The 27,738-nt window shown below is 44.4% G+C and overlaps 1 protein-coding gene across 2 annotated transcripts in view; it reads right to left on the bottom strand.

Moving 5' to 3' along the window:
- LOC126457686 (uncharacterized) overlaps positions 1–27,738 on the bottom strand; it is a 412,004-nt gene that overhangs the window by 50,585 nt on the left and 333,681 nt on the right. For both annotated transcript variants that reach the window (XM_050094192.1, XM_050094193.1), the window contains exon 3: positions 12,513–12,962. In XM_050094192.1, coding sequence (XP_049950149.1) covers positions 12,513–12,962 — 450 coding nt within the window. The remainder of the gene's footprint in view (positions 1–12,512; positions 12,963–27,738) is intronic.

Below are 27,738 nucleotides of genomic sequence, written 5' to 3'. Positions count from 1 at the left end.
TACTTCGAAATTTTACGACTGGTCATGTTAGCATTATGCCCACTATTAAGGAATACTTCACTATAAAGGAATACTACGTGGAAGATTTTGTGTATGTGTGTGTGTATGTGTGTGTGTGTGTGGGTGGGTGGGTGTGTATGTATGTATGTGTTTACAACAGGGTTCACTTACTTTTGCTGGTTTCCCCATTATCTTCACTGTGAAGGCCTGCACCAAGTAACTTTCAGTGTCACTGTTTACAAACTACAGAAATGCGATCGTGGACAGCTAAACAGTTGAAAGTTTTATGGGCGGGAATTTTGGATCTTTGTGGGATGCATCTGCCATTTTGTGCGTGTGTGTGTGTTTTATTTAATTACTACCTTCATTTTATTTATTTATTTATTTCTATTACTTTATTGTACGTGTGTTCTTGGAAGGGGGTTAGGGTGCTTATGGGTTGGTGTTATCTGGTAGTTCTTTGAGGACAGACAACAGGAGTCAATTGCAGAGAACTATGTATTCATTTATTACTTGTTTTCCTTCAATTACGGCTTTTTGTATTTGATAGTTTTCTTCAATTATTAGTTTTTGTTTGGGGCGGGGGGGATGCTGATGCTGCATTGAGAATAATCAAGTCAGTGTTGATGTTTTTTTGGACTGTGTTACACTTCCATAAAGTGTACACCAAATGTCGAATGACACCTGTTACTGTTTAATGCTCTTCTGTGTTCCGTGTATCCGGTATTAAAATTTCTACTTGTCCGCCCTCTGTAAATTGATTTGCTGTTATGCCATGTCAGTTGGCAAATACCAGACGTGTTGTGTTTGTCTTGCTTGTGTTAGTTCTTCTTAGTTTTCTCTGTAATGAGTTGTCTGTCCTGTAGGATATTTTTAGCCTTTGTTTTTTGAACATGCTGCTATTCTGTGGATTGCTTTGTTGTTGTAAGTGAGAGTGTAACATTTGCTTTTGTTATAGGAGTTTCTTGTTCATGTGTGCTTGTGAGTGTGTTTTGTGTATTAATGCTCTGTACCCCTGTGATTGTAAGTTGGCGACTAGTTGTTTGTTTTTGTGTGCTAGGTGTCCACTCCAAAAACAAGAGGTTCAACTTAAAGGTGATTATCTAGAATACTGTTCCAGCGTTAGTACTCCTTGTCAAGGAAACCAGGCACAAAACACGGAACGAATTTAGAGACTCGTTGTTATGATCGTAACGGGTCGAATAGTCCATACGAAAGTCTTATGGAGGTGCTCAGAAATATCTTCGGAAAAAAGCCACGTTATTCTTGTGGAATCCTGTCGGACAAGAGGGAGACCGTGTGACGTTTCTAATGGCTCCATGACATATCACGCACTGGTGGAATAAGGATACGATACGAGGTGCTACTTTGGGTTCTGTGATATACAGACTTTTTTCCTCGTTTCACACCGAAGAGGACAGAAAATAGCTAATACTGGTATCGAGTAATCTCCGCAGTTCTCCCTACAGTAGGTTGTTTCTCTCTCTCTCTCTCTCTCTCTCTCTCTCTCTCTCTCTCTCTGTGTGTCTGTGTGTGTGTGTAGAAACCTTAGTATTAAATGTGACTAAATAATTCATAAAGGGAAAAAGCTTCCATCGTTGTATAGTTAATACCATATATTGAGCTGTTGGATAAATGCCACATCAAAGCGTTACGAATAGACCTAAAGAATGGAAGGAACATGACGCCGAAGGCTAATTTAAAAACAGCGGTTATAGCCAATTGGGAATTTAGCCTTCTTCAGTCATTAAACTAATTACATCAGCGTGTTGTGAAAATGAATCACTAAGCGACTACATTTTTAATGAGTTGAAAGAAGTAGAAATGATCGAGTGCCAAAATAAATTACAGATTTTACAACAAAAAGTTATCCGCATCAGAGGATAATCGACTGAACCTCGTTGAGCATTGACAGAGATTTATTACAAAAATGTTGTTAGTTGGGATTAATAAAATGAGTTCGCAAGAATCCAACGTACACCTTCTAAGACATATCAGTGTTCCGTACAAACCTCAGACACATGTTCTTACTGAGGCGATAATTGTAACAGTGGTTGAGATCATTCATGGAATAGAAACAATGATTCGTCACATTCCCCATTTTAAGTTATTATCTGTCTTTCTTCTACCACTTTATTTCAACCACATTATCTAGAAAAAGAACACGCATTTCAGAAGTGAGTAAAAAGTGATATGTGGTAGTAACTCGTACTTCTCAATCAAGCAGAAAAGCTTGAAGAAACGACTATCAATTTGGTACTAAACAAAATTAAAAGCAAACACAACCATTTAGAAACCTTAACTCACAGCTTAAAAGAACCCAGCTGAACTGCAGCCATGTGGTTCAGTTCGCAAAGCAAGTGGCCTAAATTTACTTTATTAAATTGTAAACTGCACGAAATCCACAAACAAAGTACTCAGGTGATGTTTAAAATAATGAATGACAAACATTTACTGGTATTACAACGCGAGTATGTTGATGTACGGCCACATGGTTAAAAGTAAATAGAAAGTGACATGAATTCAACTGGTTCGAAACGTACGCGAAATAACTAAGCAAAACACTCATGCAACGTCTGAAATAATTAATGAAGACAGTTTGGAAGCATTTACTGATATTACAACGTGAAGAAGCTGACCTACAGCCACGTGGTGAAAGAAAAGGACATAAATTTATGTAATTAAATCGGAATCTATACGAAATCGATAGTGAAAACACTTCCTGATACAATTAGCTGATACCATAAACTGTTACATAGAATTCAGAGCTCTGAATGGGGGTGACATACCAGCTCCTCATCAAAATTAACGTGGACAGACCAGCTATACGTGCATCCACCTTCAAGTGTCATCAGAGAGAAAGTGTCCTTTGATCGATAGCGATGCCGCTTCCTCGTCTTCAGGGGTGCCCGCCGCATTTGAGTTTACCATTAGCTTGTTAATGCCAACTTCGGCAGAAAAGGCTTCTAAAGCTCCACCGAGTTCTCTGGTCCAAACTTTTATACGCAGCCACAGAATCAAAGACACCCAGCAGAGTTCGTTTGATGGCGGGATAACTACGAGTCGCTAAGAGAAGAAGGGACCTGCTATTACCAGACTGTCATTACAACAGGAATGTTCACATGCCTTCAGTTGTACTAAATTTTCGTCATTTGTTCATCTAAATGTGTCTCGAGTTATGAGACCTGTGGAAACGTTTGTAAGCAATGCGTCTCACACCAATCGATGTTCTGTAGCATCAAAATATTGAAAATCGGTTGGCAGTGATGATCTGGAATTGGCAACATCGGTTGAAGAGCGTTTACTTTCTGTAATCGTTGTTAGAGGATCGTACTGACCTAAATCTCTTACATAAGTTTATTATTCTTCCAATGAAGCAGTGATCAACTGACTGCATGATCCATAATCGTCAATACATCACGTTGCAAAGCATTTCGGTGCTTGTAGAACTGATTAGTAATCGAAGTGCAGTTTCACTTCTGCAGGCGATACTTTAACAATGGCTACAGCGCGATTACATCGAGTCGTCGAAATATTAGATGTTGTTAAGTCATAACCAAGGAACGTTTGCAAAAATTCCAATTGTAAGTACCACTGTTAAAAGTTGTGCCTATACATTTTTTAAGAAAGTGAAACATTTCTGAGAAAAGGTACAGTTTAAGACTTTGAATTCGTGTAATATGTGTCGATTATGCTACATGTTGCTAAAAATCAGGTATTGGTTTTCAGCATACTGGGAGACTGGAATTGGGATGTATTAACCAGCAGCTATTATTCACGATATCATGTGGTCTCCATGTTCAAAAAGATCAGGATATATGGGATGTTTCAGAGGTTAGCGCCTAAGGTTAACTAAGAACAGGATATATGGGATGTTTCAGAGGTTAGCGCCTAAGGTTAACTAAGAACATAAACAACAGGAAGAATAAATCAGTTTTCCCCAGGTAGCGATGTCCAGAGTGGCAGTAAGTCAGTTGATGAGACAGAGATTTTGACTTTGTCCTGACGATGCAAGTACTTTTGCTACTACTGTTTCACTAACCGGACAATATAGATCGCGATACTTCCTAGCATATTAAAACTGTGTGACGGACCGAGACTCGAACTCGGGACCTTTGCCTTTCGCGGGCAAGTGCTCTACCAACTGAGCCACCCATGCACGGCTGGCGCCCCGTCCTCACAGCTTTACTTCTGCCAGTACCTCGTCTCCTACCTTCCAAACTTTACAGAAGCTCTTCTGCGAACCTTGCAGAACTAGCACTCCTGAAAGAAAGGATATTGCGGAGACATGGCTTAGCCACAGCCTGGGGGATGTTTCCAGAATGAGATTTTCACTCTGCAGCGGAGTGTGCGCTGATATGAAACTTCCTGGCAGATTAAAACTGTATTTTAAAACATACAAGATCATGTTTCTTGAAGTTGCATTTTCTCGCTCTCATCCCACTCACGATATTCAACCATACAATGACTACCACATATCCTTTAAAATACAAATTTAGTCAAGTGTTCTAAGAGTGTTGTATAGAAAACATAGATGATGAGAGAAGGAGGCTAAAATATCTACACAGAGAGATGCGGTTGGATCATCGCTTACAAGAAAACATGGCTGAGCCAGCCACCTGATTATAACATATAAAACCTCCTCCCTAACATTTTACGGAGCATGCTGAATGTTTCACACACTCGTGAGTACCAGATACTACCATTGTCGGATAAATAGATGACAAATCTACAACCTCTTGTCTGAGAATAACACATATTCAAGTAAAATGTAGCGCACTCTGATTACGTCCCAGTATCCACAAGGGCGACACATTGGAGGATTCTATCACTGGAGCAAGAAGCAATGGGTCATGGGGCTATGTCCTATCCGAGATCAAGAGAGAAGGACCTCATCTCGTCTCTGCGGCTAGAGGGATGTACTCCATGGCCTCGTTATTGACATTACTAGTCACAGCTTATTGTTTGTCACTTTCAGCTGCTCTTCTACCGATCTACTTACGAGTCTGTACATCAGCAGTGAAATGATAGCATTTAGGGGGACAGGACACTAAACCAGGATAGGACACTAAACCACCCGTTATTACTATACGTCTCCTTTCCCTGAATTCCCACGTGCTCTGGTACTCGGCAAAATAACACCTCCTTCCCTAGACCTTGTAGGTGGAGAGGAGCGTACTAGATATTCTGGACAGCTTTATGTGCTTGTTGCAAGAGTTGTAGAGACTGAAGGACACTCCATTTGCAACGCCCTGTAAAGATGAGGACATGAGTTATGAACAAATGGACAGTACAATTGCCGTCTCCTCCACATCGAGGTGTCTGACGATTAATCACTTGTTATCTCATTCCATCAGATCGGAATGATTGTTCATGATGCAAAAATTCGAAACAATTGAACTGTTTTTTAATGACTGAAGTCGTTACACCACCAGGTTACAGGGAGAGCCCCATCTTCATGTGTGACTAAGTTAAAATAAAATAATATCTCTGAGCTATAAACATGATAACAGATCTAGAGAAAAAGATAATTGGGATCTCATAAATACACTCCGTTAAACATGCATATAAATACCTGGACGAAGCGCCCATATCAAAGCTAACTTAGAAGGCACCATATCTGCCGTACATGGCCCATCAAATGAATACCCAAATGTGCTCGCGGAAAAAGCACCTTTCAATTGTAACTGACGTAAGTCACTCTGGCCAAAAGTGCTGGCGACAGGGCGGGTCGCCTAAATAAACTAGATAAAGCCAGATTAGACACCATGTGGAAGGCAAACAGCTGAAAACAACAGGCTAAATAAAAACTATGTAAGGTGTAATTGACTTATGAAAGGACCAGCCGTTCAAATTTTTTGTGTAGAGCTGTCACTGGGAAACAGCACGCAGCTAACATGTAACTGGAACAATGAATCTGCTGTTCAGTTATCATTAACTGAGAAACACAAAACACCTGCAAAATGAAGCTACTGCAGTGCAGCTAACTCTTACGAAATACGCGTACAGTGCGACAATACGTCCAGACTGCCACGAGAAAGACAACTGAGCAATGGCACCTCGGAACACGACGTTATAAACAAGGCGTCATAAACACGGCGTGAGAAGTGCACTGAAGTGTAACTAAGATAAGGTTAAAAGACACAGCGAAAATTGAAAAAAGAGAACTAGCTGTAGAAAAACAGTCAAAAGCAATAACGGCAGGCATACGACAGATGTTCGTCCTTGAAGAAAAATAGTGGACAGTAACCATAGTTAATGGACATGTAGAAAACCATAACGCTGGGACAATTGGGTATTCAGTATGATGAGCCACGTACGGGAGATGTGGTGTCTTCTAAGTTAGCTTTGTCACGGACGCTTCGTCCTGCTATTTACAAGTATCTTCAATAGAGTACATTTATTATCATTTTCCCCATTATTTTTTTTCTTTAACTCTTAGCTTGTTTATAGTTTAGGGAATTTGATTTATTTTAACTTAGAGATCCATCTGCAGATGCGGCTGAGTCCATAAGGCCTGGTAGTGGGAAGACTTGAATCATAAATTGTACAAATATAGCGATTGTTTTAATCATAAGCATTACATATAACAGAATTTCCGCCAGCAAAAAATTATGGAATCACTTTATTAAGGGATGAAGCGTATCATTTCCTGCTCATCCATATGTGAGCTAGACTTGTTCGTTTTTCTAGTCGCCTTAGCCAGTTTGCGGCTGCAGAAGCAAGGGGAATTTTCTTCAGCTGCGGGCTGGTGGGCCAGACTTCCCCTAATCTTCCTATATGGGTTCTGGTCGGAGCCTAATGTTGCAATTAAAGGGAGAGTAATTTCCCCTTGACGGCTAGTGTTTCCAACATACGTCCCAGAGATATTTCTTAATGTCTTGCCAGGAGGCAGCACCTCATACAAGCAGTAAGTGGATATGGCCAATGGGAATGTCTGCCTTTCGTTGGATTGGATGGAAATCCTCAATGTTAAATAATTTCGTGAAGCAATATGGAGATCATTAATCGTGGAGTTGAGGTGGCAAGTCGAGGGAAATCTCGGTCAGCGTTTGTGTCTCAGTGTCTAGTATTTTGAAAGTCTGTGATTTCTTGAACCTTCCTCATCAAAAAGGTATTTCTTCGGCACGGAAAACCTAAAAATCATTCGACTGAACTTTTCGGTGCACGGGCGTCGAATTCTGTTCAGGAAGTTTCCCGTCTTTCTAGAAGATTGTTGTGGATTACTGAAATAAGTAGCTACAGGTGGTGTTGTATAAGAGTGATGGCCTTGGCTAGGGTTAACTGATCTATACTAGTAATAAAACCGTAAAACCATAGTGTCTGTTTGTCTGAACACACTAACCTCCAAAATTACGAGACGAATTGTCATGTAGTTTTCGCAGATAACTTGAGCATAGTTTCGGGCAACATATAGCCTCCATTTCATCAAAATCGAAACATAAAAAGATATATCGTAATTTAAAGTTTTGTCTAAAATCATCTGCTCTGCTCAGTAGTTCGGATGTTTAATCATCAAGGCGTAGAACCCTAAAGAACTAATAGATGACTCTGTTAGTTTTTTTAACTCTGTGGCCAATTTATTTTCGAAAGTTTACGCCAGTGACACAATTAAGCGCTTCAGTCTTATCTCTACAAATACAAACTAAGAAAGAATTTAACTGGCTAGGATGTATAGATTTTAGTAATTTTGCTTTTTGTGTATGAAAACTAAAGGTACTGCTTTGCTTCTTTCGATTGGTTTTAATTATATTCTTTGCTAGAAAAACCGAGTTTATTATGTTTGTTTTCTGATTTGGGTGCATAGGCCTTACATTTTATGTAGAAAACGGTCTAGGCTTCCTGAATACACCAGAACAGTTAGGACTCTGCGATCTCAAGAATCAAGGAAGATCGTGGGGCGAGGCTTGCTGTGGCTGAAGAATATCAGGCTTAACTCGCTCGTTGGAAACTCTAACCAAAGCGAGGCGCGACGTATGTAGCATCGAGACCGCCATGCTCTATATAGATTCTCAGAACCCTTCACTCACAGAGGCTTAAAGTTACGTAACATCATAGAAGCGAAAATTTTGACGGGAAAAGTGGCGTCGGCGAGCGAGTTTTTACATCCGGAATCCCTCTTGTTCTTAACAATTCACCATTTCATCCTGAAAGTGCACAATTCCTGATGACCTTACGTTATACACTGCCAATAAAGAAGAGAACAGCTATAAATGCATACCAGTGCAATGCCGAGTTTCTCAGGCTGGTACCAAATAAGTTTCATTTTCTCTGTGCAAATTTCATAGTGATGTTTTGGTGTGACTCCTCATTTACGAACTTGCAGCATGCATTATTGATTTCGAATTGTGTTGCTGATTTGTTGTAGGGAAATTACCAACGAGAGTTGTTAGGGCCGGCTGGAGGCGATGTATGAGCCGTGTAAGGAGGCTATAATTTTGCACCTTTCAAGCGCTCATCTACATATTTTGCCGTGATTGACAACCGGAATTAGGTATCATTTGATAGTTCGTATATCGTATACATGAATATTTAAAGGAGACTGACATTGTCACGTACACCTTGTAAATATTTGTTAACGCTTATTGCATGAAAGGTGATGGAGTGTCTTTATTACCAAAACGGCATAATTAATCATTGCCTATACTAGTAGAGGTTGGAACACCAGTGGAAATGAAACGGCAGGCGTAACTCAGGCTCTGGGTGGAAAAGCCCACACAAGTGTGTTGGTCCTGTTTAACAGAGGAAGTAGCCATAGCCATACGGTCAGGGCACCTGAGGTCTAAAGCACAATAGAGTGGCGGCTAGCCGGAATTGTAGCTAGGCTGGAAGGATACCGTAAACTCTGAAAATCTTGGATGCAGCAGAGAGGAACAAGGAAGCGTTACTTCGGAAATCACGCAGGCTGGGTTATTCAAAAAATGGCTCTGAGCACTATGGGACTCAACTGCTGTGGTCATCAGTCCCCTAGAACTTAGACCTAATTAAACCTAACTAATCTAAGGACATCACACACACATCCATGCCCGAGGCAGGATTCGAACCTGCGACCGTAGCAGCAGCGCGGCTCCGGACTGGAGCGCCTAGAACCGCACGACCACCGCGGCCGGCGGCTGGGTTATTTCCGAGGAGTTTTACTCTGAGAAGCGTACTATTCTATGAATTCTTAATTAACAGGGATAGGTATTTCCTTGCAAACTTTCCGTGCTGGACGACGAAAGACTAATATATGATTGGTCGGCGTATGGAAGAATCTGTAGAGATGGAGGATATTCCGTGGTTTCGAGAATATGATTCGCCTTCTGCAGTTATGAGGGAGGGGAGCCCAGCTTTGCTGGGAAGCCAGTATTGGAGAGAAAGAAGTCTTCTGTTTTGAGCGCCTGTGTTTGATAGGCGCTCAGTATCAGCATTGTTGTTACAGGCGGACTTTCTGTCTTTGCTCTCAGGAGATTTTATAATTAGAACAGTTAGGCACTGTACTGTTGCGAATTTATACGATTCTGGACTTCGCCTACGGGTAAGGAGTCATCGTTGAGTACACGGTACTCAGTGATTGAGAGCAGTTCTTCTGCCTATACTCACGTAGAGAAGTTATCTGAATTCCGTCGTTGTGGCTGGGAGTTCGCATTTCTTGTCTGTAGAACACAGAGAGGAGAAGAAAGATTGTGCTAGTCATAGGACCACCTTCTGCCGTCCTAGTGTTCGAAAGAGTTTATTTTGTGTCTGGAGTTCTTCTGTCGTCGCAGACGTGTACGAAAACCGTCACTCTGACGCACTGGACGCAGTACACGTGGTGATATTGCTAACTGCTTCGGCTTAATAGGGCTATAAGGCTAAACAGCTTTGATCACATAAGTTTTATTTTCGCTGAGGTTGCACGCCACTGTAGATCATCTTCGAAAGTAGTGTCTTCTAGTGTTTGGTACGTAGACGATGTCAGTCATCTCACGTTATTATATTAGGTCATGTAGCCATAAAAAGGGGCAGATTTGGGCAATTGATCATTAATATTATTTATCAAATATAAACATTTGTAATATAAAAGGGTTTTTAATCTACAAGAAATGTATAAGCAGAAACAACATTTATCATTTAATAGTTACTAGCTCCCTTAATCAGTATTTATGTTTAGGTTGTAATTTATATGTTAAAGAGCAAGAAGGAGGAAATAATATCACAACTAAGAGATCCTAGGATGTGCTTCAGGGGGTAGTCAGACGGGGCCAAATCTTGATTTTTGCGTTCAGTATTTTCCGCTGCGCACTTCCATTTTACACTCACGTGGAGTAGCATCTTGGAGCTGCTAGTGGTGAATCTATTCCAGCACGGTGTAGGGTCCTTGAATCTTTACTGAAAGTAGTTAAATAACAACAAAATTTTTAATTATTGACTTTGGAGTTATTAAGTTTAACATTCACGGCTCAAAGTTAGGGTGGCGACCCTTATTAAGAGCGATTTGATAGTGTAGCACAGCAGAGAATTTATCCGAGTCCACCCATAATAGTTCCTGATTCGCGGAGCAGCACTTCGTGTAACTCGTCTCTCGCGGTGCGCACCGCCAAGAGTGCTTGGGTTTAGGTGGCGGCGCAAGCGTGACATCGCGCGTCACCCAAATAGCTCCGAAGGACGGACGAAAGGAACGTTACGTGGGGTTGATGATTTTTTTTTGTCATCAGTCTTCTGACTGGTTTGATGCGGTCCGCCACGAATTCCTCTCTTTCGCCAATCTCTTCATCTTCGAGTGGCACTTGCAGTTTTCGTCTTCAATGATTTGCTGGATGTATTCCAGTCTCTGTCTTCCTAAATAGTTTTTTCTCTCTACAGCTCCATCTAGTAACATGGAAGTTATTTCCTTATGCCTTTACGGATGTCCTACCAATCTGACAATTCTTCCTGTCTATGTTTTCCATATATTCCGCCAATTCTGAGGAGAACCTCCTCATTCATTATACCTAATTTTCAATATTCTTTAGGACTACATCTCAAGTGCGTCATTTCTCATCTCAATTTCACACAGTCCATGTTTCACCACCATACGATTGTATACTCTAAATATACATTCTCAGAAATTTCTTCCTCAAATTTAGGCTTATGCTTGATACTGATAGTCTTCTGTTGGCCAGGAATGCCCTTTTTGCCAGTGCTAGTCTGCTTTTTATGGTCTCTCCTCCGCCCGTCATGGATCATTGCAATGTCTAGGTAGCAGAATTCCTTAACTTCATCTACTTCGTGATCACCAAGCCTGATGTTAAGCTTCTCGCCGTTCTCATATCTGCTACTTCTCATTACTTTCGTCTTTCTTCGGTCTACTCTGGGTCCATATGACGTACCGTATCCACTAGACAGTTCATTCCCCTCAACAGATCCTATAATTCTCCTTCACTTTCTTTGAGGATAGAAATATCATCAGAATATCTTCTTTCTCTTGGTCTTCCACTCTTATTGTTCCCTCCTGGATTTTGTACGTGTTGTATATTACCCGTGTTTCTATATAGCTCACCTTATTTTTCTCAGAAATTCGAACATATTACACCATCTGACATTGTCGAGCTCTTTGTCATGGTCAACAAATCCTATGAATGTGTCTTGACTTTTCTTGCTTCCGTTATCAATCGCAATGTCTGATTTGGCTCTCTGGTATCTTTCCTAAAGCCAAACCGATCGTCTTCTAACGCATCCTCAATTTTGTTTTCCTTTGTTTGCATATTTTTCTTCTCAGGAACTTAGTTGCATGACCTGTTAAGCTGACTCAGCGATAATTCTCGCACCTGTCGGCACTTGCAATCTTATGGATGTGGATTACTTATGTGGTGTCACCGCCAGACACCACACTTGCTAGGTGGTAGCCTTTAAATCGGCCGCGGTCCGTTAGTATACGTCGGACCCGCGTGTCGCCACTATCAATGATTGCAGACCTAGCGCCGCCACACGGCAGGTCTAGAGAGACTTCCTAGCACTCGCCCCAGTTGTACAGCCGACTTTGCTAGCGATGGTTCACTGACAAATTACGCTCTCATTTGCCGAGACGATAGTTAGCATAGCCTTCAGCTACGTCCATTGCTACGACCTAGCAAGGCGCCATTATCATTTGCTATTTATCTTGTGATGCATGTACCGTCAGACCGATGTTCACCATTAATGGATTAAAGTTAAGTATTCAAGAAGCTACGTACCTTTTTTCCTAGTCTCTATTCCTTTAACTGTTCCAGACCTCACGCCAGCCGGCGTGAGCTTAAACGCGTGCCTTTCGGCTTCCTCTCCTAGTGGCTTGGCTGTCTTGCCAAGTCACAACAACTTATCAGAGACGCTGCCTGTAGACCACGGATGCCCTATCTGATACCCCAGGCTTTTATAGCAGATCTCTGGGTGCTATAAAATCTGATGACAAAAACGTAGTGCCACGTGAATTTCGACGTCTGTACATACGTGGCTTGACTTAGGAACGTGATCACTTGTACAAACGACATCGGCTGTAGCGAGGGTATGCTAGCACGGAGTGGAGAGGTACGTACGCTGTAGAGCTGCTGCATGAGGCTGTCCAGTGAGAGGTCGTCGTCGTCGGTGTCGTCGTCGGCGGCGCCCCTCCTGCCGGGCGTGGGCAGCAGGCCGCCCCTGGCCAGCGCGCCCACCGAGCGCTTCTCGCCGCCGTTGCCGTCGCCGTCCAGGAGCACGGGCCCGCTGGGGCTGAGCAGGCCGTTCTTGGCCATGGCGGCGATGTTGCGCTTGCCCGCGCCCGGCAGCAGCGCGCCCGCGCGTGCCAGCGACGCCACGCTGCGCTTGTCGGCGCCCTCTTCTCCGCCGCCCTCCGCCTCCGCTGCCTCCGCCTCCGCCTCGGCCTCCGCCGCCTCCAGCACGGCCTGCTCCTCGCGCGCCTCCTGCGCGTCCAGCTCGCGCCGCAGCGCGTCCAGCTGCAGGTGTCGCAGCTGCTCCGTCGCCGCTATCTCCTCCAGCAGAGCGTCCACCTGCACACGCGCACAGCCCACACGTCAGGAGCGGCAACGCTGTTTGTCATTGGTCTATATTACTGTACGGGGTGTAACGGGTACGAGGGCACATCAGTGTGTTGGTTGCCTTTTCTCTGCATCGAACAGTCTTCCCACAAACGCGTCACAAACTTTACGACCTGACGTTTCCTGCGTGGAAGTAACTGCAACACTAAGTGGACTATACCTGTCAGTGCCGGCTAGGTTTAAGTAGTGCGAAGTTCTAGGGGACTGATGACCTCAGAAGTTACGTCCCATGTTGCTCAGAGCCATTTGAACCATTTGAACCTGTCAGTATAGACTAACCACTTTGCATCTGCATGTTCATACTACAGCACCATACTTGCTGCCCAGGGGAAATAAGCATTAATGACTTACTCTTTCCAAGAGTACTTGGAGGTACTACCAAACCTAAAAACATAGCCGGCCGGTGTGGCCGAGCGGTTCTAGGCGCTTCAGTCTGGAACCGCGCGACCGCTACGGTCGTAGGTTCGAATCCTTGCTCGGGCATGGATGTGTGTGATGTCCTTAGGTTAGTAAGGTAGGGGGGTTGTTTGTGGGAAGAGACCAAACTGCGAGGTCATCGGTCTCGTCGGATCAGGGAAGGACGGGGAAGGAAGTTGGCCGTGCCCTTTCAGAGGAACGCTGTTTGTCATTGGTCTATATTACTGTACCTCGCTCGGTGGTTAGTTAGGTTTAATTAGTTCTAAGTTCTAGGGGACTGATGACCTTAGATGTGAAGTCCCATAGTGCTCAGAGCCATTTGAACCTAAAAACATATGACGTGTAATAGGTATAATTATTGATGAACTGGGGTATCGTGTTGAAGCTGCATGGGCAGCTGTACCTCTACACGCCATCCAAGCTCTGTTTGACGCAATACCCAGGCGTATCAAGGCCGTTATTACGGCCAGAGGTGGTTGTTCTGGGTACTGATTTCTCAGGATCTATGCACCCAAATTGCGTGAAAATGTAATCACATGTCAGTTCTAGTATAATAAACACTCCTGGAAATGGAAAAAAGAACACATTGACACCGGTGTGTCAGACCCACCATACTTGCTCCGGACACTGCGAGAGGGCTGTATAAGCAATGATCACACGCACGGCACAGCGGACACACCAGGAACCGCGGTGTTGGCCGTCGAATGGCGCTAGCTGCGCAGTATTTGTGCACCGCCGCCGTCAGTGTCAGCCAGTTTGCCGTGGCATACGGAGCTCCATCGCAGTCTTTAACACTGGTAGCATGCCGCGACAGCGTGGACGTGAACCGTATGTGCAGTTGACGGACTTTGAGCGAGGGCGTATAGTGGGCATGCGGGAGGCCGGGTGGACGTATCGCCGAATTGCTCAACACGTGGGGCGTGAGGTCTCCACAGTACATCGATGTTGTCGCCAGTGGTCGGCGGAAGGTGCACGTGCCCGTCGACCTGGGACCGGACCGCAGCGACGCACGGATGCACGCCAAGACCGTAGGATCCTACGCAGTGCCGTAGGGGACCGCACCGCCACTTCCCAGCAAATTAGGGACACTGTTGCTCCTGGGGTATCGGCGAGGACCATTTGCAACCGTCTCCATGAAACTGGGCTACGGTTCCGCACACCGTTAGGCCGTCTTCCGCTCACGTCCCAACATCGTGCAGCCCGCCTCCAGTGGTGTCGCGACAGGCGTGAATGGAGGGACGAATGGAGACGTGTCGTCTTCAGCGATGAGAGTCGCTTCTGCCTTGGTGCCAATGATGGTCGTATGCGTGTTTGGCGCCGTGCAGGTGAGCGCCACAATCAGGACTGCATACGACCGAGGCACACAGGGCCAACACCCGGCATCATGGTGTGGGGAGCGATCTCCTACACTGGCCGTACACCACTGGTGATCGTCGAGGGGACACTGAATAGTGCACGGTACATCCAAACCGTCATCGAACCCATCGTTCTACCATTCCTAGACCGGCAAGGGAACTTGCTGTTCCAACAGGACAATGCACGTCCGCATGTATCCCGTGCCACCCAACGTGCTCTAGAAGGTGTAAGTCAACTACCCTGGCCAGCAAGATCTCCGGATCTGTCCCCCATTGAGCATGTTTGGGACTGGATGAAGCATCGTCTCACGCGGTCTGCACGTCCAGCACGAACGCTGGTCCAACTGAGGCGCCAGGTGGAAATGGCATGGCAAGCCGTTCCACAGGACTACATCCAGCATCTCTACGATCGTCTCCATGGGAGAATAGCAGCTTGCATTGCTGCGAAAGGTGGATATACACTGTACTAGTGCCGACATCGTGCATGCTCTGTTGCCTGTGTCTATGTGCCTGTGGTTCTGTCAGTGTGATCATGTGATGTATCTGACCCCAGGAATGTGTCAATAAAGTTTCCCCTTCCTGGGACAATGAATTCACGGTGTTCTTATTTCAATTTCCAGGAGTGTATTTGGCCAATGAATACCCGTTTATCAGCTGCATTTCTTCTTGGTGTAGCAATTTTAATGGCCAGTAGTGTAGTTTACGATGCTAAGCGTGTAAGACGAAATTTTCGATTAGATTATTTTTTAAATTATCTTTCACCTAAAATTAAAACTTTGAAGTACAAGAGGCAAGCCTATCTGATCGGAGTAGTGTATGGAAATATTTATATAAATTTCGCTCTTTTCCAAATTTTTCTGTAAGACTTCGGATAATTATTTTTGTTTTTGATTTTAAGAGGCGTTAATCATCCTACAAAAAGCATCTGTTTTATTTTCGAATAAATGACGTATCTTCCGTACTTTCCTTACTGTATTTTTGTTCTGTCGTTGTAAGTACAAAAATGCTTGTATTTTTATCTTCGCCAGACGCATTTCGCTTTGTTGAGATAAAGCATCATCAGTGATGCTGATTTTCTCTTGATTTCTCGCTTACATCGGGAAACGCCGTCCGCCAGCACATCTTTGATGTTTTTATGCTGTAGACACAGATAGTTGTGCTCTAATTTTTAGTTCTTCCGCAGCATATCTTCTGTTTTTCAGACCACACAGGTACTGAGCAAAAAAGTGTGCCGTGAAAAACATAAGAGATGCATAGTACTGCAGAACAACTAAAAATTAGACAACTATCAGAGTCTAAAGCAGAAATACATCAACTACGTGCTTTCAGACGGCATTTCCAGATGTAAGCGAGAAATCAAGAGAAAATCACCACCACTGATGATGCTTTACCTCAATAAAACGGAACACGTAAAAAAAACCACGCATTTTTGTAGTTGTAACGACAGAAGAAAAATACCCTAAAGAATTGTAAAGCAACTACGGACAATACGGCTACACAAATGAAGAAAATTTCGGACATTACTCAATATTTTGGTTACGAAACTTCTCACATCATTTATAGACAATTAAACCAAGAGCTGTTACAATCTTTCGAAAGCAAACTCAATTTTTCATAAAAAAATTGGCATATGAAAGAAAATATAAAGTGTTTGTTATTTTGCTGATGTGGAATACACCATAATTTTTATAAAACTATTTCAAAGTTATGTATGATAATATATCTTCATTATTTTATAAATTTTAGTTACATTAGGAGTTGTGTTTTCTTTGTAACTGTTTATTCATGTACTAGAAAACTATGTACAAGAGTTAATTTGACCAGTTACCCGTTCTAGAACAATCTAGAGCTTCATACTGTAATATCAGAATATCGTTTGTCGTACTCGCCAAAAGTAGTTAGTCTTTGACGTGGACTCGAGTGACACGCACTTTGTCTAGACGCGAATTTATAAGTTAGTCTTTGCGCTGTAGGCAGAATGTGCGCCAAGTACGACTTATTTATGTTGGAACCTGTAATTTATATTGAAAATGCATTCTAAATGCTTTACGAAAGTGCTGATTGAGCGCAATGGTCAATACGAAATCTGTGAATGCTCGAAAGAAGACTCTGTCTAGCCATGTGAAGAAAAATAATGCATAAAGTTCATTATTTTGCCATGGCTGGATGGGACATCAAGTGTGATGAAAATGTAAACACATAACGTCACTAATATTCTACAAACCTGGATTTTTACATCATTCGCTAAACAAGACGTTTTGAGTCACAAACACATCCACGAAATAAGATAGCTATTAAAATTTTTGTTCATTGCATCGTCCAGATTAGTTTTCTTAACATTTCTGTTTTCCGTACTGTAGAAGTACACATTTACATTACTGTATGGTTAGCTGAAGAAATGCAATTAATCCAGATCAACTTTCATAACAATGGCTTTTGACTGGGCATAAGGAGCAGCGTGTGTTAGACAACCTAACGGCTTCGAGGGACAATAAAAATTTTATTTTCAATATTCTATAAAATTATTGAATTATTTACCGAATTTAAGAATTTAAAATCCTGTCACGGTTTGCTAATAAATAGGAATAATTTTATGTTAAAGGTTTAATGCGGTAAGAAAAGTACGAGGGCGTGATGAAAAGTAATGCCTCCGAACTTCTTACTCTGGTCTCAACATCAGTTGAGGTATTATGACTTGTCATGTATATTACTCGGCCGTCCACTTCCTTAGCTGCGTGAGCACCATGTCTGAATGACATGCAGGGGCACAGGTTCGATTCCCGCCCGGGTCGCGTATTTTCTCCGCTCAGGGACTGGGTGTTGTGTTGTCCTCATTGTCATTTCATCATCATCAACATGCAGGTCGCCCACTGTGGCGTCAACTGAAAGGACTTACAGCTCGACGGCCGAACCTCCCCAAGTGGGGAGTCCCAGCCATCAATATCGTATAATTATTTAATTTCATTCTTATGTCGATTTGTTAGCTGCGCTGAAGCAAGTTGCAACCCCCTGTCACTAAAGGGCATCGAATTGTAGCGCGTAGCCCCGTGATGCGTAACACAACTATTGGTGAGTGCGAAACCCTCAGAAAACTGAAAGTACCAATTTGAAGAGTTCTTCCACACATGGAGCTCTTCTCCTTCAGCATGAAAATACCAAATTACACAGGAGCTCTGTGACATCCACAACATTCCGACTCCTTGGGTCCTCTGTCATCGATCATGCATACAATCCCGACTGCCCCTTCAGATATTCACCTGTTTCCAAAACCTAGAGAACACCTTTGAGGACTTTTACATTCATGAACTGGTGCAAGCAGAGGTGACGTTGTGCCTCCGTCAACAAAGCATTCGGGAGGACGATGGTTCGGACCCGCCTCCAGCCATCCTGATTGAGGTTTTCCGTGAGTCTTTTAAATCACTTAAGGCAAATGTCGGGATGGTTCCTTGGAAAGGGAACGTTCTTTTCTTTCTCCATCCTTCTAAAATCCAAGCTTGTGTTCTGTCCCTAATAACCTCGTTGTCGACGGGACGTTAGACAATGTTCTCCTCCTCCTCCTCATCAACAAACTGGTCTCTCGTTGAGTCTTGTGATATGCTTCGTTTCTTCGTGAAACAAAACTGGTTTTTCATGATATTGCCAAGTACTATCTTCTGGAGAGCTACACACGAACTACAGCTACTCGTCACAACATTCCAAGGTTGCCAACCTGCAAGTAAAATGCTTATTAGACAATGTCAGTGTGTGAAATTTAGTGCGCAATCCTGTACGTATAGATAGAATAACACGATATTGCTAAACAATTTATGATTTAATCAATTATTCGAATAAAAAACGAAATGAACTGAAATAGTTAATGCACTCAAACACTATTTGTTGTTGGATAAACGACATTTCGTTTAAGGAGGTGTTGATTGATTTATTCTAAAGCTTTGATTTTTGCGCAGTCACTTTTTATGATACATAACCGGTTTCGGCCAACAATGTCCACCTTCAGATACTTTGGCAGCATTTGGTCAACAAATGTTCATTCGTTGTCAAGATTATCTTTTCCGTTCAACAGATATTTCATGTCCTTTGGTATCTCTGACAGAACCGCCTATTTGCAGAAAGGGAAAGAGCTAAGAGGCATTGCGGTATTGTGGAGTTTATTTTGTAATTACCACTTGAAAGGTTATTGTGACGCTTGCTACCTCCCACGTAAGACCCAAGATCGATAACCAGAGGTCACTTACGATTCTTCTAACAGGGAATAACTGGAATGGGGTGCACTCTCGTGAAGCCAGGGGTGAAGTTCCTTTAGTAAGCAGGTAGAAAATTCACTCGTGACACATCAAAGTCGCATAAATCGCCAGTTTATGAACAAAAAACTTTTATTTGTTGTTTATTTTGTTGTGACAGAGAATGTAACAGTTTTATTGTTGACAAATTCACTGTCCCTTAAATTGTCAGACTTCATGGACGTGATTCGCTGCATGTTGCTTGTTGCAGTACTGTCTCAGCTTCGCGATAAAACTGTTTGTCAGTGTAACGTGTAAGGAGTACTGGTATGGATGTTATGACATAGCGATATTGTACTTTTCGTTGGCTTCTGCAATTTTCGAAGCTGAGCGCACCTCTTCTCTGGAGGTAGCATTGTCTTACTGTATAAAGTGAACAATGCCCCAGAACCCGAATCTACTGTGCGGGAAGAGCCGTTATTAGGCTTCAGTACTGAGCGGTCGAGCGCATTCGCGTTGCTAGAAAGTATAATTAAAAGCGTTACGGCGGTTCGTTGGACACAAGTGAGTAATTCGTTATTTTACAGAAAGGCGCGGGGTGTTAATTATGAGATATAAGGTTGAAAAAATACAGTGTTTGACAATCAGCAACTTTCGTGGTGGAACATATTGGTAGCAGAAGGTAAATGAAAACACTCCTGTCATTAGTGATTACCTGTTTAATTTATGTGGAAACGCAATGTAGCAATTGTTTCTTCCGTATGAACATGGAATGGGCGTAGCTGATAACACTGGAGTGGAGATGTTTAGACATTGTTAGGGGAGCGTATTACGTACCGACGTAAAAGTAAAACAAAGCGATTTGATTTGTACTGTTATTATTTCCGACATTTTCCATTGTTTTAACCCAAAAGGTTTATACATTCGAAAAACAGAAAAAGAGAGCCATGGTTGTACACTCCTGGAAATTGAAATAAGAACACCGTGAATTCATTGTCCCAGGAAGGGGAAACTTTATTGACACATTCCTGGGGTCAGATACATCACATGATCACACTGACAGAACCACAGGCACATAGACACAGGCAACAGAGCATGCACAATGTCGGCACTAGTACAGTGTATATCCACCTTTCGCAGCAATGCAGGCTGCTATTCTCCCATGGAGACGATCGTAGAGATGCTGGATGTAGTCCTGTGGAACGGCTTGCCATGCCATTTCCACCTGGCGCCTCAGTTGGACCAGCGTTCGTGTTGGACGTGCAGACCGCGTGAGACGACGCTTCATCCAGTCCCAAACATGCTCAATGGGGGACAGATCCGGAGATCTTGCTGGCCAGGGTAGTTGACTTACACCTTCTAGAGCACGTTGGGTGGCACGGGATACATGCGGACGTGCATTGTCCTGTTGGAACAGCAAGTTCCCTTGCCGGTCTAGGAATGGTAGAACGATGGGTTCGATGACGGTTTGGATGTACCGTGCACTATTCAGTGTCCCCTCGACGATCACCAGTGGTGTACGGCCAGTGTAGGAGATCGCTCCCCACACCATGATGCCGGATGTTGGCCCTGTGTGCCTCGGTCGTATGACGTCCTGATTGTGGCGCTCACCTGTACGGCGCCAAACACGCATACGACCATCATTGGCACCAAGGCAGAAGCGACTCTCATCGCTGAAGACGACACGTCTCCATTCGTCCCTCCATTCACGCCTGTCGCGACACCACTGGAGGCGGGCTGCACGATGTTGGGGCGTGAGCGGAAGACGGCCTAACGGTGTGCAGGACCGTAGCCCAGCTTCATGGAGACGGTTGCGAATGGTCCTCGCCGATACCCCAGGAGCAATAGTGTCCCTAATTTGCTGGGAAGTGGCGGTGCGGTCCCCTACGGCACTGCGTAGGATCCTACGGTCTTGGCGTGCATCTGTGCGTCGCTGCGGTCCTGTCCCAGGTCGACGGGCACGTGCACCTTCCGCCGACCACTGGCGACAACATCGATGTACTGTGGAGACCTCACGCCCCACGTGTTGAGCAATTCGGCGGTACGTCCACCCGGCCTCCCGCATGCCCACTATACGCCCTCGCTCAAAGTCCGTCAACTGCACATACGGTTCACGTCCACGCTGTCGCGGCATGCTACCAGTGTTAAAGACTGCGATGGAGCTCCGTATGTCACGGCAAACTGGCTGACACTGACGGCGGCGGTGCACAAATGCTGCGCAGCTAGCGCCATTCGACGGCCAACACCGCGGTTCCTGGTGTGTCCGCTGTGCCGTGCGTGTGATCATTGCTTGTACAGCCCTCTCGCAGTGTCCGGAGCAAGTATGGTGGGTCTGACACACCGGCGTCAATGTGTTCTTTTTTCCATTTCCAGGAGTGTATTAGGCACATAGTAGGTTTTATTTCGTAACATGAAGTGCTCTTCATTTAAGGCTCCCATATTGGAGTGCGACAGTGGCAGAACTAAGCTAAATAACCGGATGAAGTGGAATTACACGTGTCGCCGTGACAGGGACATTAATGTTTCATCTGGCTTACCGTGAAAGAACAACTGCCGTTTGGTGAAGAACCGTAATTAGATATGTTTAGATTTCGCGTATGTGCGCAGACAGTTGCTGTTTCAATTAAGAATAGCGATTTGGTACGCAATAATGAAATACAACTATCGACAATAGAGTGAAGGGTGCGGAGAGAAAGTAATAATAGTGCGTCATAGAAATGGAAAATTGTACATGAATCGGAAATCTACAGCATCTTGGATTGCATCAGTTCGAGACAAAAAGAGGAATTCTACAGCATCTTGGACTCTACTGGTTCGAAACGACCATCTCGACGATAGAAGAGAGCGGCGCAGAAACAAACGTAAGCGCGCAGCGAATGCCAATTGTGCATAACTTGAAATTGTTGCTGTAGGGGAAAGGAGGTCATGGGTGACAATACAACTGGTACATGACGGCGATAGAACTGAAATGGATGCTCACGTTCTCTGGTCGGATTCAGATGTGTTATCGAAGGATAAGGAATTTATCTTGATACGGAATGTTTAGGCAGGGGAAGAAAAGATTATTTATGCAGAGGAACTGAAGCAGACTGTCACGAAACAAGAACAAGTTAAAGAAAAAAGTTCCCATAATCATTAGATCATTATAAGAAAGGTTATGATACACTGTCTTTGAAGGAAGAATAACAAATCTTGTCGTATGAAAAGGTTGAGAAGATGTTTCTAGAAATATATCAGTCTAAAAACACAAGAGCTTAAATTTGATTTGAAAGGAACCATACTACCAAAAATATGATGAGATGTACTGAGAATTTTTGGGAAAATAATTAAGAAGAAATCCAGATTTTGAAGTACCGTATGAAGAAAACCGCTTGGTATGCCGGGTGACGCAAAGCCTGCTGCAAGAAGATCGTAGTTCTCTAACTGACACAATAACTGAGACTGTCGAGCAGGCTCGATGAAGTTCAGTAAAAGCAGAACAGAGAAGAAGCAATGGGAGTCAAGAAGAACATGAGCAAAAGAAAGAAGAGAAGATGTGATTATCACCGCAAATTTGCGCGGGATGACTGTGGTGCACCGACTTTGGAGCAGAAACATAGAAAGAGGAGGAATGAGAGAAGAGCTTGTCAACTGCACGCAGACTGGAGCGAAACGAAGAGGCAGAGCCGAAGTGACGTATTGTCGTTTTATCACTTACAAGGACGTAAATACACTGATGGAAAAAACTCACAACATCAAAAAATAATTAATGTAGACTAACGGAAGTGCGGGAATACATTTGTCTAGGTAACATATTTAAGTGATTAACACTGCAAGGTCACAGGTTAACGTAAGCTCTCTACTCTGTAGGAATCAGTATGGAGTTTGGAAGAATACGATCATGTGAAACCCAGCTCGCGCTATTCGTCCACGACACTCAGAGGGCCATAGACACGGGTTCCCAGGTAGATGCCGTGTTTCTTGACTTCCGCAAGGCGTTAGATACAGTTCCCCACAGTCGTTTAATGAACAAAGTAAGAGCACATGGACTATCAGACCAATTGTGTGATTGGATTGAAGAGTTCCTAGATAACATAACGCAGCATGTCATTCTCAATGGAGAGAAGTCTTCCGAAGTAAGAGTGATTTCAGGTGTGCCGCAGGGGAGTGTCGTAGGACCGTTGCTATTCACAATATACATAAATGACATTGTGGATGACATCGGAAGTTCACTGAGGCTTTTTGCGGATGATGCTGTGGTATATCGAGAGGTTGTAACAATGAAAAATTGTACTGACATGCAGGAAGATCTGCAGCGAATTGACGCATGGTGCAGGGAATGGCAATTCAATCTCAATGTAGACAAGTGTAATGTGCTGCGAATACATAGAAAGAAAGATCCCGTATCATTTAACTACAATATAGCAGGTCAGCAACTGGAAGCAGTTAATTCCATAAATTATCTCTGAGTAGGCATTAGGAGTGATTTAAAATGGAATGATCATACAAAGTTGATTGTCGGTAAAGCAGATGCCAGACTGAGATTCATTGGAAGAATCCTAAGGAAATGCGATACGAAAACAAAGGAAGTAGGTTACAGTACGCTTGTTCGCCCACTGCTTGAATACTGCTCAGCAGTGTGGGATCCATACCAGATAGGGTTGATAGAAGAGATAGAGAAGATCCAACGGAGAGCTGCGCGCTTCGTTCCAGGATCATTTAGTAATCGCGAAAGCGTTACGGAGATGATAGATAAACTCCAGTGGAAGACTCTGCAAGAGAGACGCTCAGTAGCTCGATACGGGCTTTTGTTGAAGCTTCGAGAACATACTTTCACCGAGGAGTCAAGCAGTATATTGCTCCCTCCTACGTATATCTCGCGAAGAGACCATGAGGATAAAATCAGAGATTAGAGCCCACACAGAGGCATACCGACAATCCTTCTTTCCACGAAAAATACGAGACTGGAATAGAAGGGAGAACCGATAGAGGCACTCAGGGTACCTTCCGCCACACACCGTCAGGTGGCTTGCGGGGTATGGATGCAGATGTAGATGTAGAAACACGGGATCAGCCATTGTATGCGAAATGCTGATACATTCATAATCCGTGTAACTGCAGAATGTTGAACGCAAGCATGCAGACGTGCGTGCACTATGTCGTACAGGTGCCGGATGTCAGTCTATGGGATGGAGTACAAGAGCTGGAAGTCAGTATGTGGGATGGAGTTAAATGCCTGTGACACAGAGACGGTCAATCTGGTTGTGGGGAGTTGTCGTCCGATGATGCCCCATATGTGCTCGATTGGTGACAGATCTGGTGACCGAGCAGGCCAGGCGAACATGTCGACACTCTGTAGAGCATGTTGGGTTACATAAACGGTATTTGGGTGAGCGTTGTCCTGTTGGAAAACACCCTCGAATGGTTTCGGTTAAAGGCAGCACGACAGGCCGAATCACCATATTGACATACGAATTTGTAGTCAGGGTACGTGGGATAACCATGCGAGTTCTTCTGCTATCATATGAAATCTCACTCTAGACCATAGCTCCAGGTGTTGGTCCAGTGTGTCTAGCACACAAAATGGTTCAAACGGCTCTGAGCACTATGGGACTCAACATCTGTGGTCATCAGTCCCGTAGAACTTAGAACTACTTAAACCTAACTAACCTAAGGACATCACACACATCCATGCCCGAGGCAGGATTCGAACCTGCGACCGTAGAGGTCACGCGGCTCCAGACTGACGCGCCTATAACTGCACGGCCACACCGGCCGGCTGTCTAGCACACAGACAGGTTGATTGCAGGCCCTCCACTGGCCTTCTTCTAACTGACACACGGCCATCACTGGCACCAAGACAGAACCAGCTTTCATCAAGAAATACAACAGACCTCCACCCTGCCCTCCAATGAGCTGTCGCTTGACACCACTGAAGTTGCAGATGGCGGTTGTTTGGAATCGGTGGAATGCACGCTACAGGGCGTCCGTCTCTGAGCTGTCCTTAAAATAACCGATCTGTAAGAGTTCGTTGTGTCACTGTGGTGCCTACTGCTGCTCAGATTGCTGCGGCAGATGCAGAGCCACACGCCGAACACGATGGTCTTCCGTTCCGTCAGTGCCACGTGGCAGTGCGGAGCACGGTCTTCTTGCGACCGTACATTCTCGTGAACACCGCTGCCAGCAATCGCTCTGCAATATCGCAGAAGGAACGTCCAGCTTCTCTTAGTCCTGTTACACGACTCATTCAAACTCAGTGACGTGTTGACAATGGCGTCTTCATCCCCTTAAAGGTATACTTGGCTAGCATCAACTCACCACCTCTAATCTCAAAGGTAATTAACGCTCACGACCGTTACGACGTGTATTTGGAGCAAAACTGATATTCATAGTCATAATGGCGCTACTGGCGCCACTCTTACGCAACTGAAGCGAAATTTGAATTGACCTCATCTGTCAGATGTAGAAACACGCCTATCAATTTTCGTCGCACAACTCCTTGATGCTGCAGTTTTTCCGTCAATGTATTATACAGTGGAAAAACAAAACGCAAGAAAATGGTGCAAGGAGATAGGGAGGGGATCGACAACGATGTGATTACGCATGTTGTAGCACTGCGAAGAGACTGAGTGGTTACTCAGAAATAACTGAACCGCCAAATATTTATGAACACTGATTTATTTCGTATTTCGTGTTGCTTGTATTAATATACTGTGTGGTATGGTAGCAGTAATGTAGCATTTGTTTTTAAAACTGTGAAATTTTCTTTTGGCTTCTTGGAATTTGCAACACTTACCAGTACGCTAACAGAGAAACAGATGTATTATGCACCGCGCATATTGTGATTTTTTTTTTTTTTTGTCGTGAGTGTAGACGCTGAGATGTACTATTGTTTCCATATTCGTTGCATGGTCGATGTCGTGGGGTGGGAATTCCGGGGGAGCGGGGGGGGGGGGGGGCGGCTGTGCAGGTCCAGTTACTCTTTCACCTATCTTTCAAAAAAAAAAATGGTTCAAATGGCTCTGAGCACTATGGGACTTAACAGCTATGGTCATCGGTCCCCTAGAACTCAGAACTACTTAAACCTAACTAACCTAAGGACATCACACAACACCCAGTCATCACGAGGCAGTGAGAATCCCTGACCCCGCCGGGAATCGAACCCGGGAACCCGGGCGTGGGAAGCAAGAACGCTACCGCAAGACCACGAGCTGCGGACACCTATTTTTCATATAGATTTTGTTACAGCATTACGCATCTTGAGCGGGACTCGAGGAAGTTAACGACCTGAGCAGGTGTTGATGGAGCCTGGTAAGGCGCTAAAAGCATGAGGTATTTTTATGGTTCTTGGTTCGTAGAAACGGCATGTTGGAAGTTGAAAACAAGTGGCGGCGAGCCCATCCCTCAGTAAATCTGTCGTATGGGGCCGACAGAACACCCCGCAGTCGAGACAGGTCTCCAGCAGGACAATGCCCACTATACCTGCATTGGCGCCAGCTGAAAGCTGGGCTGGGGACGACAGACTGAAGGGACTCGTCTACATGGTGAACCGGGCATTGTGGGCTGCACAACGCCTAACAAAAATTTACAAGTTTTCGTGTTTGCCGATACTGCAAATAGGCCCGTGGCCCACTTCCATCGACCGCCTCGGTCGTAAAAAGAAACTCTGGCGTCTGAGAAACGTTTAGAGATAGAATCTTTATTACACCTCATAGCTAGGACTAACAAGCTCCAAGACACAGACAATTTAGGTAAAGATCTTAAAGATCATATCTGCTTGCTTGTTGCCACGGGAAGCGACGCGACTTTGGGGAAATCATCTCCCACCGCGAAAACTTAAAAAAGTCAGTAACTGGCGGTTTCTTTTTTTTTCAGAGACGCAGTCTCTTAACTCTTGCGCTGGTTATCTGTGAGTTCGTGCCGTCGTGTAGGAGGGGAGATTTAGCGCCTCTAAAGCCCTATTATTGGCTCAAGACGGGGTGAAGGCGGTGTCGTTCATGCACTTTGCGGAGAAGCTGGAATTGTTCTGATCTGGAGGTGCGTGGCGCTCTGGCTCTGTACTTCGGTCTGGAAGCAACTTCTGATCGAAGCTCTGGCATGTGTGGTTGGTGCTTGGGACCTGTCCTAAGATTGACTTCACTTGCGAGTAGTTAGAGTGGGGAGCCTGCGGTGAAGTTCTTACTGGAGGTGCGTGGCACTCTGGTTCTGTACTTCGGTCTGGAAGCAACTTCTGATCGAAGCTCTGGCATGTGTGGTTGGTACTTGGGACCTGTCCTAAGATTGACTTAACTTGCGAGTAGTTAGAGTGGGGAGCCTGCGGTGAAGTTCTTACTGGAGGTGCGTGGCACTCTGGTTCTGTACTTCGGTCTGGAAGCAACTTCTGATTGAAGCTCTGGCATGTGTGGTTGGTACTTGGGACCTGTCCTAAGATTGACTTAACTTGCGAGTAGTTAGAGTGGGGAGCCTGTGGTAAAGTTCTTACTGGAGGTGCGTGGCACTCTGGTTCTGTACTTCGGTCTGGAAGCAACTTCTGATTGAAGCTCTGGCATGTGTGGTTGGTACTTGGGACCTGTCCTAAGATTGACTTCACTTGCGAGTAGTTAGAGTGGGGAGCCTGCGGTGAAGTTCTTACTGGAGGTGCGTGGCACTCTGGTTCTATACTTCGGTCTGGAAGCAACTTCTGATCGAAGCTCTGGCATGTGTGGTTGGTACTTGGGACCTGTCCTAAGATTGACTTAACTTGCGAGTAGTTAGAGT

Source organism: Schistocerca serialis, chromosome 2 (genome assembly GCF_023864345.2).
Source record: "Schistocerca serialis cubense isolate TAMUIC-IGC-003099 chromosome 2, iqSchSeri2.2, whole genome shotgun sequence".
Classification (NCBI taxonomy): domain Eukaryota; kingdom Metazoa; phylum Arthropoda; class Insecta; order Orthoptera; family Acrididae; genus Schistocerca; species Schistocerca serialis.
Note: the sequence above shows the minus strand (reverse complement) of the source record. Positions and strands in the feature narration are given on the sequence as shown.